General features: G+C 46.7%; 2 protein-coding genes across 11 annotated transcripts in view; one reads left to right on the top strand and one right to left on the bottom strand.

Annotated features, from left to right (window-relative positions):
- Positions 1 to 2,073: 2,073 nt before the first annotated feature.
- Positions 2,074 to 13,401, bottom strand: RPUSD4 (RNA pseudouridine synthase D4). The gene is made up of 7 exons (XM_080817767.1): positions 13,201 to 13,401; positions 12,670 to 12,835; positions 10,056 to 10,257; positions 5,502 to 5,595; positions 5,279 to 5,423; positions 3,857 to 3,954; positions 2,074 to 3,294 (listed from the first exon to the last, which is right to left on the bottom strand). Exons 1-7 carry the CDS (start codon positions 13,387 to 13,389, stop codon positions 3,031 to 3,033), a joined length of 1,158 nt encoding a protein of 385 aa, XP_080673893.1. The 5' UTR covers positions 13,390 to 13,401; the 3' UTR covers positions 2,074 to 3,030.
- Positions 13,402 to 13,477: 76 nt separating this feature from the next.
- Positions 13,478 to 15,292, top strand: part of FAM118B (family with sequence similarity 118 member B) — a 49,768-nt gene continuing 47,953 nt past the window's right edge. For 3 of the 10 annotated variants that reach the window (XM_080815622.1, XM_080815623.1, XM_080815625.1), the window contains exons 1-2: positions 13,538 to 13,586; positions 14,205 to 14,539. The gene's annotated coding sequence lies outside the window, so the exon portion shown is untranslated. Of the gene's footprint in view, positions 13,587 to 13,949; positions 14,107 to 14,204; positions 14,540 to 15,292 lie in introns of those variants that run through there. The other 7 variants (XM_080815618.1, XM_080815619.1, XM_080815620.1 and 4 more) reach the window with 7 other exon arrangements.

Here is a 15,292-nt window from a genome sequence, read left to right as displayed (position 1 = left end):
AAAGCCTCTGCCTTTGGCTCAGATCATGATCCCAGGCTCCTGGGATCGAGCCCCGCATAGGGATCTCTGCTGGGCAGGGAGCCTGCTTCCTCCTCTCTCTCTCTGCCTCTCTCTCTGCCTACTTGTGATCTCTATCTGTCAAATAAATAAATAAAATCTTAAAACAAAACAAACAAACAAAAAAAAAACGGCAAGTGTAGCACTTTCCCGAGTTCTGGGAGTTGTTCCAGTGAATTACTAATCCTGAGGGGAGAGTGGGAATCCCGGAATTTATAGCTACTTGGCAATGGGGTCAGGAAATGCTACCCCAAAATATGGTACCTTGGCACAGTATTTTAAGCTGAAGAAGTTTGAGAAAATGGCAGAAACAGGAAGGTCACTCGGACCTCTTCACCCCCTCATCCTTCTTCTCTGAAACAAATCACACCCTCCCCTGAGAGGTGCCGTCTTTATACCAGAGGAAAGGAGAATCTCCTTTGTGCACAGACAATGGGATGTCAAGGAGAACCCTAATAGGCTTTGCTAAGTTTCCCTCAGTGTACAATTATCCCACACTCCTTCTTAACAAACCATATTCCATGACCGTCCACTCCTCATCACACCCAGCACAAAAACACACAAGTCTGGGTGGCTCAGTGCATTGAGCATCTGACTCTTGACCTCAGCTCAGGTCTTGATCTCAGGGTCGTGAGTTCAAGCCCTGCTTTGGACCTCACGCTGGGAGTGGAGACTACTGAAAAACAAAACAAACAAAAAACCCAAAAAGCACACAAGTCTGGTTTTTTGGGGGGTCTTTTGAAGACCCCTATGCCACGTAAAACTTGTATCACATAAATTTATATGTTTACCTCCTGTTATTCTATCATTTAATGTTTAGAGCCAGTCAGGATAGAGGGTTTGAAAGAGCACTTCAGCTACCCCCACGTAGACCTCCGTCTGTACTTCTGGATTCTTTCCAGCTTATCTCTTAACTCAGGCAAAGGACCCTAGGGGCAGCATCCCTTGATAGGCACCGAGACTACCCCCTCAAGCGGTAATAACTGTCCTGATACCACCAAGACCCCACGTGATTGACGCCAAGACAACAATCAACCTGACCTTCACTGCCTACCCTTACGGACCCACCGACCTTTGTCCCACATTTTTCTCCTTTAAACCTGCAGTATTTTCGGCACTTCAGAGACAGTCTGTGACGTGAGCTGCTGTCTTCCTGGCGTTGTCCTCACTGACAGAAATCCAGTTGTCTCCCCACCTCTCCTCTCTGCCTCTGTCTCTCTGCCTTGGGGCTGAACCAGGCTTGTTTGGGGCCTTTGGAGCCTGATGCTCTTTTACCCCCTTGAACCCGTTACAGGTTGAGGGAAACATTCCTCCCCTAGGCTGAGCAGAAGGGTGGGGGGTTGTCTGGGAAGCCCCGAGCTTGCAGCTGGTGTCTGGAGAGGAGTCTTGTGGAACACCGTGCCCTAACTTGTGGTTTGGCCTGATCCCAGGTCGTCAGTGTTGGGATTACAGTGTACCAAGCAGCACTTCCCACCCCACTGGGGAAACGGGGTCTGTACCCCCGCCATGGCATGCTTTGCATGCCTGGATACAAGGCTGAGTCTCTGTATATTCTACCAGGCCCTCTGGCTAACAGCAGTCCGGAAGCCCAGAGAGCCAAGGGCAGCAGATTGAGAAAACATAAGGATGTGTTTTGTGTGTCCTTGTCCTAGTCAGAACCACCCTGCCCTGCCCTGACCCTAGGGACGGGGGGATGGTCTCAAGACTCCCCTCTGGTTTCTGGTGGGAACTGTTCTATGCTAGTTGAGGCGGTGGGGAGTGAAGCTGGTGCTCAGAAGTGGGGGTGGGACTAGTGAGGAAAGCACGTCCTCAGAGGAGGGGTTCTAGAGGGAAACAGGGCAGACCTGGTGACCACCTGGGTTTGGGGACAGCTGTGTTTTACACATTCATTTTAGTGAGTTAATACACTTGGAGCTTTCCCGTAAATACAGCTGATCCACCAAAAACGGGTCTGAACTGCGCAGGCCACTTATACACTGGATTTCTCTTTGATAAATAGAGCACAGAACCGTAAATGTATTCTCTCTTCCTTATGATTTTCTTAATAACGTCTTTTCTCTGGCTGAGTGAGAATACAGCATATAATACACAGAACAAACAAAATACGTGTTAATCAACTGTTCGTGTCATTGGTAACGCTTCCGGTTGACAGGAGGTACTACCCGTTAAGTTTCGGGAGAGTCAAAAGTTACACATGGATTTTTGACTGTACAAGGGGGGGTCGGGGCCCCCCAGCCCCCCCCCCCCCCCACTGTTCAAGACTCTAGAGCATCTGGGTTTCTTGACTCTCTGAAAAAAAAAAAGAGAGAGAGAGAAAACCTGTTCCCGCAGAGCAGCGTGGAGCTGGAGCTAACCACTGCCCTCTCTGGACCGTGTGTGCTCCCCACCAGGGCCCGCTGGCCAGCCGGCCTTCATATCTGCTTTTCTCGCTTCTCCAACACCCCTTTGCAGGCTCTAGTCACTACCGCAATAAGGCTTCCGCACTGCAGCTGGAGAGAATCCTGCCTTCCGACGGGTCTGCAGAATCTGGGACAAAACAAGTGGAGCAGAGAGGTTTTGCTAATAGATCCTGAACATCCATGAGGACAGTGGCTAACTGCTTCTGAATTTCTCCAGCAGTCAGATGACCGCCACGCACTCTTTCCAACCACCGGAGCCTTCCGGATAGATCAAGGCGTTTATTGTTGGACGTAAACAGTTTCCGAGCACAGATTCTGTGCTCAAGTTTCTCCTTTTCCAATTATGGACCCAGTCTGCCTGGTCCTGGGCTCTCTTCCCTCTGGGCAGGGAGACTGGGAGGCAGAGAGACTTCCCGAAGGCTTTTCCAGAGTGTGGCCAGTGTCTCAGTAAGTAGGATTCAGTGTCCAGTAAAGGCCTGGAAGCAGCTGGGTTTCCTCCACTTCCCACACCTGGCTCTTCTGGAGTCTGTCCCAAGTGAGAAGTTAGCAGAGTCCATGAAACAAAATGAAGGATTCAGGGGCCAAACAGCCCAGCAGTCTTCACTGCGCCCTCACGTCCGGCTTTGTCATCCCCATTCTGATCCTGACTTGGCATCTGTAGGTCCAGGCGTCGCAGGGAGCAGACGAAGAATCGAGGAGGCTTGCAGACCAAGCTGAGTTCCTCCTTCCTGGACCCCAGGGCCGGCAGAATCAGCTGGCGCGCGTGCAGGTGAAGGGGGATGTGGCGGGCCTTTGCCTGGTGCAGCCCCAGCTTCTTCAGGGTACCAAGAGACAGCTTCTGTATAAAGACAAGACAGCCTCTTGAGAGCCAGGCCAAGAGCTCGTCCTTGAGCAGCACACAGGGACAGACATTTTCCACTTAAAGGAACCACCACTAACTCCCCTGGAAGGCACAGCGGTGGACAGCCTGCTTCAGGGACACTCCCAAGAAGGGTTTGGAACCCAGGTGAAAGAAAAACCACCAGGCCCGGGAAACTCTTATCAGCCAGTTCTCTGGCCTTCCTAGAGAATGGGCTATAACAACAAGAGGTAAACAAGTGTCCCCACCCATCTTCACCAATAGCATGAAAGGCTGCTTGAAGCCTCCAGAAAGTCTCGCCCCGCCTGTCCCCAGCCTCCTAACACAACCCGAGACAAACAAATGAAGCCCAAGGGTTTTGCGAAAAGATCCTGCGCAGCTCCGCGAGAACAGCAGCTGTTTCTCTCTACACGAGGTGACTAGTTTGGGTAACTAGTACAGTACACTCAATACATCCTTGCGGTGATTCGCGTCGGGCTTTAACAAGGGAAAAGCGTAAGCTCCCCCCACCTTAGCTGTTGCACAGACAAACTGGGGTCACCTGGGGGGCCAGCTTATTCCAGTCTGAGTACTTGTGATCACCAAGGATTGGGCAATCCAGTCCGAAAGAGAGATGAACTCGAAGCTGATGTTTTACTCCTTCACAACAAGAGAGAGAGAGAAAACTTGAGCAGCTATAGAAACCACACTGTGGGTTACTCGGCTTCTAACCCTATTTAACTGAAGCACAGTAAAGCCGGCAAGGTATAAAGTATAAAGAAAAGCAAAGTATAAAGAACAGAACAAATTGTAAGCTGGTAGGAAATAAAATCACACAGGCTGTTAAGACTCTAAGTTTCCCTCCCCCTCAGTTCCCTTTCCACTACAGATAACCATTATCATCCACTTGGTATCTCTCCCTGCTTAACTTTTGTTTTGTTTTTGAGACCAAGAGAAAGAGAAAGCAAGAGCGCAGGTGTGCAAGGGAGGGGGGCAGAGGGAGAGGGAAAGAGAGCTCAATCTCACCACCCCTGAGCTCGTGACCTGAGTCGAAATCAAGAGTCGGAGGCTTAACCCGGGGGACCCACCTAATGACCCCTGTTTTGTTTTTTTTTAGATAACATTATTATAGAATGCTAAATGGTAGTGCTTTGCACATTTTTCACTGTAGCAAAATATTCATAACATAAAATGTTATCTTAACCATTTTTGGAAAGATTTTATTTATTTTGAGACGGACAAGAGCGGGGAGAGAGAGAGAGAGAGAGAGAGCGTGAGTGCACAAGCATCCTCCCCACCTGAAACTCTGGCCCAATTAAACGACAACTCCCCATTCCTTCCCACTTCCTCCGGTCCCCGGTAACCACTATTCTACTTGGTCTCTGAATCTAAGTGCTCTAGGTGTGTCATAAATGGAATCATGCAACATTCATCCTTCTGCGTTTCTTTCACTTAGCATCAAGTCCAACCACATTGTGGCCCATGTCAGAATTTCCTTCCTTTTCAAGAAATACTCATTCCATCATCTGCCCACACACTTTGTCTACGCATTTATTTGGTGGTGGCCATGCAGACTGGCTTCACCTCTTGGCTACTGGGGATAACGCTGCCATGAACACTGCTGTACACAGATCTTTCCAAACCCCTGCTTTCAATTCTCTTGCGTAGATACCCATGAGGATTGCTGGATTATATGGTAATTCTGTGTTTAATTTTCTTGAGAAATCGCTTTGCAGATTTTTAAATAAATGTAAGCAAACTATTTATATCTTTCTGCTACCTACTATTTTTAAACAGCCATCCCCGCTGGAGCTCCCAGCCTCGGATTAGCACCAGAGGCACACTCTCAAACACGTCAGCAGCAATCCCAGCCCTCTCACAGCACCAGCTGCTCGGAAGAAGGGCAGGACCCAAAGCGAGGCCCTGGACGTGGCTCAGCAGCCCTGGGCTCTTGCCATCCCCCAGCAGAAAGGTGGTGCCTCACCGGTGATGGGCTGGAGCTCCACGAGGGCGGAGGACAGAGTGCTGCTGAGCACCTGGTACTGAGTCACAGCTGTGTGTGCCTTCCGGTTGCTCCGTGCTCTCACCATCTTCCCATCCTCCATGCGGAAGCCTGGGGACAGCGTCATCTGACGCCAAAGAAATCAAGACACGGTTGCAAAGGAAGAGCAGAAAAGCCGAGCCCCTGGGGATGACAGCTCACCCACCTTGTAGTGCTGCTGCTGACCCTGCACCTCCTTCTCGATGACAGGGATGTCCACGACTCCTGCCGGGGGCATAGGGACGCGCACCGTGATGGTCCTGGGCATAACACACAGACCCTGGCTTAAGCCATGAGGTGAGGGGGGAGCTCCTCAGATTTGGCTACTTAGAGGCTGTAACACTGGACCTTCTGCTCTACTGTGGTCAGCTCTTAAGAATGGAGCATCCCAAGTCATAAGGCTGTCATAGCACTTAGCCTGAGAGCTTGATACTACTCTTAGGAACACATCTTTTTACTACTAAAGTAATATATGCTAATTATAGACTGTTGGGGGAAAAAAACAAAAAATTATATTAATAACGTGGTCTTTCCTTCCAGCCTTTAAAAATGAGTATGTATAGTTTTGGTTTTTTTTTTAAAGATTTACGTATTTGAGAGAGAGTGAGCGAGAGAGTGCGTGTGAGGGGGAGGGGCAGTAGGAGAAGGAAAGAGAAACCCAGGCAGGCTCTGCCCTGAGCCTGGGCTCCACCTCATCACCCTGAGATCATGACCTGAGCTGAAACCCAGAGTGGGACGTTTAATCAACTGCACCACCCAGGTGCCCCCCAAAATGAGTATGTATAGTTTAAAATGAAATGAGGGTAGGGGCGCCTGGGTGGCTCAGTGGGTTAAAGCCTCTGCCTTCAGCTCAGGTCATAATCCCAGGGTCCTGGGATCGAGCCCTGCATTGGGCTCTCTGCTCTTCGGGAAGCCTGCTTCCTTCTCTCTCTCTGCCTGCCTCTCTGCCTACTTGTTACCTCTGTCTGTCCAATACATAAATAAAATCTTTAAGAAAAAAAAAGAAATGAGGATAATATGGTTTTATATCCTGTTTTTTAAAAGATGGTTAAGTCCTGACTGCATATGAAATGAATGAACAAGTAAATGAATGAATGGAATGAAAAAGTCACAGGACCGCGCCTGCCCGATCTGCCAGGTAGACAAACAGGGGAACTCGGCTCAAAGTCACAGAAACAACCCCCATAACTCAATAAACATTTTGTTGGAGGTCTCCTTTCATCATGTCAGAGATGGGGAGACGACCCTTTCTTCTGTCCTTACGCTTATGCCTCCTCTAGGTCAATGATGAAGGAGTCCTGCTGGGTGGCCTATCACAGAATGGAAGCCCACTCCCACAACAATTCACACCTTGGACACCTCATTTTGGGCTGGTGGCAGTTTGGGCTGCTATCTGATATATTTTATCACACTTAAATTGAGTTGTTTTTTTCTTAAAGATTTTATTTGTTTATTTGACAGAGAGATCACAAGTAGGGAAAGAGGCAGGCAGGGGTGGGGGGGAGAGGGAGAGGGGGAAGCAGGATCCCTGCTGAGCAGAGAGCCCGATGTGGGGCTCGATCCCAGGATCCTGAGATCATTACCAGAGCCGAAGGCAGAGGCTTAACCCACTGAGCCACCCAGGCGCCCCTTAAATTGAGTTTTAACTGCTTAGCTCACTCTTCCTAATGACACAACACTACTGCTCAAAAATGTTCACTTGCTACATACTCCAGGAATATAATCAGGCATTGATTTAGGGTGGTACTAGTTCTGTACAGATGAACGAGACCAAAATCCCCACTCTCAAGGAATTCAAAGTCTAGTAAGAAGATTCAAACAAGGGAGCCTGGGTGGCTCAGTGGGTTAAAGCCTCTACCTTCCGCTCAGGTCGTGATCCCAGCGCCCTGGGATGGGGCCCTGCATCTGGCTCTCTGCTCAGCAGGGAGCCTGCTTCCCCACCCCCCCACCCCACCTCTCTGCTTACTTGTGATCTCTGTTGGTCAAATTAAAAAAAAAAAAAAGAAGAAGAAGAAGAAGAAGATTCAAACAAATAACCATAACAAGTTGCTATCATAGTAAGCCAGTAGATGTTAATCAGTCGCCTGCTATGCTCTACTGCTAACTTCTACTTTGTGCACCTGGTATTTAAGGCCATCATTAACTAGGTTCCAGTCTACCTTTCCAGCACTATCTGTCACCATTCCCCACTCCAAACTACACTGCGTGCTTTCGTCCTTTGTGTGTATGCATTCCCGCCATCTAAAACACAGTTCTCCATCTCGTCTATCATATCCTGTTCATTCATCAACACACAATGAACGGATTTCAATTCCTCCATAGAATGGTTACCAAGTCTAAACTTTCATAAACAATTTTCACAAATAATATAACATCTTTTTTTAAGATTTATTTATTCTGGAGAGAGAGAGAATGCGCACATGAGCAAGCAGGAGGAGGGACAGAGGAAGAGAGAGAGAATCCTGAAGCAGACTCCCTGCTGAGCGTGGAACCCAAAGTGGGGCTTGATCCCATGACCCTGAGAGCATGACCTGAGGCGAAATCGAGAGTCGGCTGACCAACCGACTGAGCCACCCAGGTGCCCCAACACTTTTTATAGACTTACATCTGGATTACTAGTATACATAATGATAGTCTCAATTTTCTGTCTTTCAGCTTTTACTATGAACTAGGTACTATGTCAAACACTTCACATGTACTGTCTCATTTAACTCTCTCCTCAACTCCATTATTCTCATTTTTCCTATGAAGACAAATCTTAGAGACGTTTAAGAACATGCCTAAGGACCCATGCTGGTAAACAACACAGCTGACAGTAGAACACAGATCTTGTTGAGCTTAGTTACTATGCTAAACCTCTGCCATTATCTGTAATCTCTTATTACAGTGGCTCTTACATTTGATTCCACAGCAGAGTCAGCTGTGGAGCTTTTAACAAATTCAGATGCCCATACCCATCAGACTTATTAATCAGGGCCTCTGTGGGTGGGTCTTGGCATAGAGATTTTTTTAAAGGCTCCCAGGATCACAAAGTAGCTGCAAAATCTGTAGCACAAAAAGGACTAACTTTGAAAAGATAAAAAGAGTAGCTACAAATCAAACAGAAAAGAATAAATAGCCCAACAGAAACCAGGCAAAGGAAAGAGAGAGTTTACAGAAAGGGAAACTCAAAAAAACATGAGAACCCAATAAACATGCAGACAAGTAACATCACTGATACACAGGGAAATAGAAAACATTTTTTTTCCTCATCATAGTGGCAAACCCCAAAAATGCACTGGTCAGCTGTAGGGGGAGGTAGGTCCTCACTACCCTAGTGGGAGGAAAACCTGGCCTACCTAATAATAGTAACTATTCAAATATTAAATGTGTGAGAGGCGCCTGGGTGGCTCAGTCAGTTAAGCATCTGACTCTTGGTTTCAGCTCAGCTCATGATCTTGGGGTCCTGGGATGGAGCCCCGTGTTAGGCCCCACGCCACGCTCAGCTGGGAGTCTGCAGGAGATTCTCTCTCCCTTTCCATCTCCCACTGCCCCTCCCCTGGCTTGTGTGCTCACACTCACTCACTCTCTCTCTCTCAAATAAATAAATCTTAAAAAAAAAAAAAAAACCCATCACCACCAACAAAAAACAAATATTAAATGCATATACCCTTCAACCTAGCAATTCCATCTTTAGGAATCTGTCTTAAAGATATAATCATGTATTCTTTGCAACAGACTCTGAAAAACAGGAAGTTAACTCAATGTCCATCAATAAGGAAATGATGATACAGCCATACAACAGAATACTATGGAGCTCTAAATGCACATGCAAAATGCTCTCCAAGATATACCAAGTGAAATCAAGCAGGATGCAAAGCAGTGCAAAATGCACTGCCATATAATAATTCACTTATACATGCCCTGTATACAGGAAGTTTACACAAGACTAGAACAGTGATCTCCTCTGGGGAAGAAAATTGAGCTGATGGAGGACAGGAGTAGGTTTCAGTTTTGTTCATCTGTCTTTCTTCTATTAAAAAAAATGGAGGTAAACCTATACGTACTAACATGGAAAGATCTCCAAGACACAGTTAGGTGGTAAAAGAAAAGTACAGTGTTGGGGTGCCTGGGTGGCTCAGTGGGTTAAGTGTCTGCCTTCAGCTCAAGTCATGATCCCGGAGTCCTGGCACGAAGTCCCATGTTGGGCTCTCTGCTCAGCGGGGAGCCTGCTTCTCCCGCTCCCTCTGCCCGCTGCTCTCCCGGCTTGTGCTCACTCTCTCTCTCAAATAAAACCTTAAAAAAAAGTACAGTGTACAGTGTACAATGTAATACACACACACACTATATATATCAGACATGTTATAAATACATTGAGTAAGGACCAGAGGAATAAAAACCAAACTATCCCAAGGGAAGGGACTAGAACGACAGAGTGGGTAGATTCTCCAAGAATTTTTTGCTTTATCTTTGTTTTTTGACAATTTTACCAAAGGAATGAGATCATGTATTACTAGTGTAATTAATTTTCAATAATTTTTATGTACAACCACAATGAGGAATCTCTATTCCAACAGACTCCAAGATCCTAAGCACTTATCTCTTTCCTATTCTTTTCATACGCCCGTAAGTCCTAGCACAGTGCCTTCTCTTAAAAGGAAGTCCTTCTGTATGAATGGACAATGAGATAAAAGGATGCCTTCGTTTATACCAACTCTACCACTGGCGATGGGCTTCATACCAGTACTTCTTTGCCACCTGACGGGTTCTAAACAACTCTTGCACTTGGTGTGCCACTTCCTTCTCCCAGGCCAACACCATTACACCCGTGGTTTCCTTGTCCAGCCGGTGGCACAGATGCAAGGGCTCTGCCTTGTGGCCATGAAGCATCTTTGCCAGGATGGGCAATACGTCACTGATGCACAGCCGGACCCCAGGGCCACCTACAAAGGGAAGAGTCACAGGTTTTAGTGGCCAGTAAAAGATCCCACCAAAGAACTCTACCTGGGAAGAAAGTCAATGTTTACACGAGCTTTATTCTGAAATGTGGTCCAGGAACTAGCAATGTCAGTACGCCCAGGGAGCTTGCTGGAAAGGAATCTCAGGCTCCCAACCCAGACTATTAAATCAAAATCTGCATTTTCACAAGATGCCCAAGGGACTCACATGCCTTTTCATAATGTCTGAGAAGCATTGGCCTACAGCATGTGGCCTGCTCCTCAGACATATATATATACACTTATTAATGTACTTGCACATTCATAATAAAGTTAGCAATCAAAATGAGGAGTTCTGATATTTCACTATATAAACAAAGGTTTGAGAATTTGCCAAGTAAACTCAAGGGTGAATACAAGACTGTGAGGCTCTCCTGAGCCATTACAGAAGAGCTAAGAAGATAACCTTTAGGTGAGATGCTACTCAGTTCTATTCTAGGCCTAACTAGCCACTGACCCTGAATAGATGATTTAATCTTTCTAACTTTCAGTTTTCTCATCTATAAAATGTAAATATCTGGATAATAATTATCTCATGAGGAAGGGGAAGAAAAAGATCAAGACAGAAAAAGAAAATACACAGAACACTTGGCAATGTCTGACTTAATTCCTTGTCTTTATGCTTTTCTCCATACCTCCCCAAAAAGCATTCTTTTAGCACAACTATGCCTTTTCCCCCAATAAATCCCTTTCCCTGCATTTTCTTTCTATCAGTCTTTCTTATCTCACTCCAGCTGTCTTAGACAACTACATTCAACATTTATTCAGAAATATTTCAATGTCCATTAAGTTCCAGGCATCTTGGAGTTTCATTAGGTACTCTGTGCACATAAACACACACACATTCTCTTTTATTTTTTTTTAAGTTCTTATCATGAATACATAACTTATCATGTATCTTTTGGCACTTTTTATAATTTTATATAGAATGTCTTCTATATTTTATAATTTCTATAAACTCTTCAAAGGAAGTTATCTTCTATATAGGTTTACATGCAGGGTCTGTTGAAAGATTTTTATTTGAGAAAGACAGAGCGAGAGAGCACGAGCAGAGGGAGAGGCAGAGGGAGAAGCAGGCTCCCCACTGAGCAGGGAGCCTGACTCGGGGCTCAATCTCAGGACCCTGGGATCATGTGGGATCCTGACCTGAGCTAAAGATAGATGCTTAACCAACTGAGCCACTCAGGCACCCCCAGGTTTATATGTGTTTTTGTGTGTGTGTGGATTCTGTGTATGTTTTCAATAGTATAGATCTCTCTATAGAGCAGTTTAATCTTTGCCTTGGCTGAAACTCTGCCTCCCTCTTTTTTTTTTTTAAATTAGTTTTCATATTGGTTTCTGTGATTGGAGTTTCTGCATGTTTAAGATGGTCCTTCTTTGATCTTTGCCCATGCATAGTATAAAATCTGATTTTTCTAAGGTTATTCTGTCTCCACTCATGGCTTGAGGTGGCTGACTGATTTATGTTGCAGTTTTGGGCTTGTGGGTTGAGATTTTCTGATCTTTGTTCAATGAAGATGGATAATTTTCCTTGGTCTGGACTTAACTGATGAAATTATATTCTGGATCATGTGAACAAAAATGTGCAATAAATCACCACGGTTAAAAAAAGACCCTTGCAGGAAATTCAGAGTCATTACATGGAGATACCATTACTTATAGAAGGTAATAAACTACCAGAACACGTTATCCACAAGAGATTTATAGGCCAAAAATAGAAACAGAGTGCTTATAAAAATTAGTGAATGTGGGAAAATTGTGAATAAAGGCAAAAATATAGTGGTGCCATTGTCGGAAGGAGAAATGATCTGAACCTTAATATATTAAGTGCTATCTACGTTTTACTTATACGTCATTTCTTCTTTTCTGGTTTTTTTTTTTTTTAAGATTTTATTTATTTACTTGAGAGAGAGAGAGTGAATGAGGAAGGGCGAGGTATCATGGGCAGAGGGGAGGGGCAGTGGGAGAGGGAGAAGCAGACTCCCTACTGAGCAGGGAGCCTGACACTGGGCTGTCAGAGACATAACCGACTGAGCCACCCAGGCGCCCCTCTTCTTTCCCAGTTTTGATGGAACATAACACGAAGACAAGAACCACACAGCCTTAGTATTTCTCTATAAGAATTCCCATGGAGGTCTGGACACAGTGCATTCCAGAAATCACTGCTGACTGCCAGATGTTTGGAATGCAGAGACTGTCTTTTAAATCTCTGTCTTCAGTAGTGCCTTATATAGTACTCTACAAAAGCTTAATTATTTTGAATGCAAGTCTTCGAGCCCCACAAGGAATGTGTCAGAGTTGTCCCTAATTGTAGTGAAAACAGAAGTACCCCCCCTCCCTCTCCCACGTGGTCCTTACCATGCACAGGGAGACCGTAAGGTTTATTGATGACCACGAGATCCTTGTCCTGGTGCACAATCCCTCGGCTCAGTGCCTTAGCAAGCACGTTGGGGTGGACTCGCTGCAGCTGCTGTGTGAACCGCACTAGTTCTTGAACTCTCCGCTGAACAGGGCTTGTGGGCACCTACGGGGAGAGAAGGAGCGCCAGGAAAAGACTGGTGAAGACTTTCAATAAGTTTGGGTGACAATTTGGGTTGGGAATGACTATTTCTGCTTTGGACTCGCGCCTTCCCCGAAAAATTTGAGAGCGGCGGTGCATGTCTGTTTTACCTATCTCCATGCAGTGCTCAGGGCTGAGGCGGGCAGGAGCCAAAGACCCAGCTCGCAGGAAGATACGGTACCGTACTGATTATTCCCTTTCCTTTCTCCCCGTTCTTCCACAGATCCTCCACATTTCCTTAACATCTGTCCGGACCCTTCCACCTCATTCCCAGCCGGAGAACCGGGGAACGTACTGCCTCTTGGGAGTTGTGGTCCTTTTGGACTCACCGGCTGCTTCTTCGTCTTTTGTTCCTGTTTCTGGGCTCGGAGCTTCTCCGCTAATCGCTGGGCACTCATGGTCCCAGACGCAGCAGCGGCCGAACAAAATGGCTTTGAGGCGAGACTAAAGACACTCCCCAAACGCTGCCTGGAACCCCAGACCCAGAGGCGAGGCGCGTTAGAGCTGGGCGCCGCCATCTTGTCAAAAGGGGAGGGGCGTATCTAGACCACGCGCGGAAGGGGGGCAAGAGGCAGGGGGGTATGGGCGGGTCCTGAGGATCACGTGGGGGGTGAGGGGGCGGGCTCTGGGCCGAGTCACGTGGGGTGGTGCGCGCTGAGTGCGGCTGCGCCGGCCGGTAGCTGCAGCTGGAGCGGTGGCGTTTGGAGGAGACTCGGTGAGTGTGTAGGGAAGCCGGGCTGGGGTTAGGAAATGCCGGTTCTTCAACGCTTTAACGTTTTCGCGTGTCCGGGGCTTCTGTTCTCGGAGAGCGCTGCACCGAGATCCTTTTCTCCCTGTGCGAGAAGACCCCACTCAAAAACACTTCCCCGCCCCCGCGCCCCGTGGAAGCGATGCCCCATAAACGCTAGCCCCAGAGCCTTCTTAGGCGCCTACCTCGTCCCTCTTGGCAACCACATCCCTGGTGTCCGGCCAGCCCCCTGAGGGACGCGTCGTGTCACCTCTCATTTCCTTGCCGCTCGACCTTCGGAGATGCCCGATCTCTGCAGGCTCTCCACTCCTCACCTCCTCTTTGTTTCAGGTTGTAACCTGTCCTTCTCTCCCAGGGGTGATGGGAACCCTTCCGTTATCCAGGGGCCCCAGCCCGTATTCCTACCTAGGGAACACCTTGAGTTTTTTGGAGTCTCCTCTCTCCTTACGCTCTCCCCGCTCCTTCCAAAGACAAGACTGAAAATACGGTAAAGAGCACGGACCTTCCCCTCCCTTTTATGCTTCCTTCATGTTTCCCCCTCCCTACTTTGCAACCACCCCAAACCCTCTCTCCCTCTCTTCCAAGGTGCAGTGTTGGAACTCCCATGCCCAAACTGCAAGCGACTCCCTCTGATTTCACCGAGGGGTGTCTGGAAAGATGAACCTGTGGTTGGGGTGCTAATGTGAAAAATACCTTGGGACATACCTGCCATTTGTTAAGAAACCTAATGGCGAGTTCCGAAGGGATGTTCAGAAAACTAATGGATCTGTACCGACACTAGAGGAAACAATTTTTTAAGACTGCTGAGAATGAAGGCTCCTTGAGGAGTTCCAGTAGGTAGTGGAATTAGGTTTGCGACTTACCTCTCCGAAAGGGATTGGCAGAAGGGAGCCATATTGAGCACGAGTAAAGTTGAACAGGTGAGTGGAGCAAACCTCTAGAGGACTTCTTCAGTCCAAGAAGAGTTTGAGCTAGATGTTACAAGTAATGAGGAGTGTTTGAAGCTTCTTGAGCAGGAGAGAGACTTCTTGAATCCTAGAAGTGAATCTGGCAGTTGAATGCAGGACAGATTCAGCCGGGATGCTGCAGTCTAGGGGAACAGTAAAGAGGTTATGCTTTATTCTGTGATCTTTCTCCCTACACGGTACTGTTCTTTGTGTTTGAACTGATTTTGAGTATAAGTCAGGATGTGTGGTTGGCAGCTGCTGTTGAAGTCTTGAGTACCTTGAAGACTCACTCATGGTTTCTTTGTAATCCCCACTTTAGGCACAGAGTAAACTCACAAATATTCATTCTTTAGATGAATGCAGTGTATTCACAGACGTATATTAGATGTGTCTGAACATTTGAATTGTCTTCTCTCTGTCAGTTTTTGACCTGAAGAATGGAGGTAGGAGTAAATGTATTTGTAAAGAGTGGGGAGGAAGGTTTGTGTATGTATGTTTCTGTAATAAGACAGATGATCAGGATATAAATTCAAAGAATTCCCAGGGGAGGTTGGGACACAACTTTTCTATCTCTCTCTCTCTCTCCTTTTTTTTTTTTTTTTCCTGGCAAATTCACAGGTAAGGTGAAGCCTCCTTTTCCAAGGACTCTGAAATGTGAATGTTAAGATTTAAATTTATATCATTACATTAATTACAAATTTGTTTTAGGTATAGGACTTTTATGAT

This window comes from Martes martes, assembly GCF_963455335.1.
Source record: "Martes martes genome assembly, chromosome: 10".
In the NCBI taxonomy this organism is placed as follows: domain Eukaryota; kingdom Metazoa; phylum Chordata; class Mammalia; order Carnivora; family Mustelidae; genus Martes; species Martes martes.
This window is presented reverse-complemented; position numbering and strand designations above follow the sequence as displayed.

Excerpts from the sequence above, each read along its gene's own strand:
- RPUSD4 (XM_080817767.1), bottom strand. The coding sequence starts at position 13,389 with ATGGCGGCGCCCAGCTCTAACGCGCCTCGCCTCTGGGTCTGGGGTTCC. Across the intron at positions 12,836-13,200 it reads AAAAGACGAAGAAGCAGCCG|GTGCCCACAAGCCCTGTTCA; the intron begins GTGAGTCCAAAA and ends CTCTCCCCGTAG. Across the intron at positions 5,424-5,501 it reads GTCAGCAGCAGCACTACAAG|ATGACGCTGTCCCCAGGCTT; the intron begins GTGGGTGAGCTG and ends CTTTGGCGTCAG.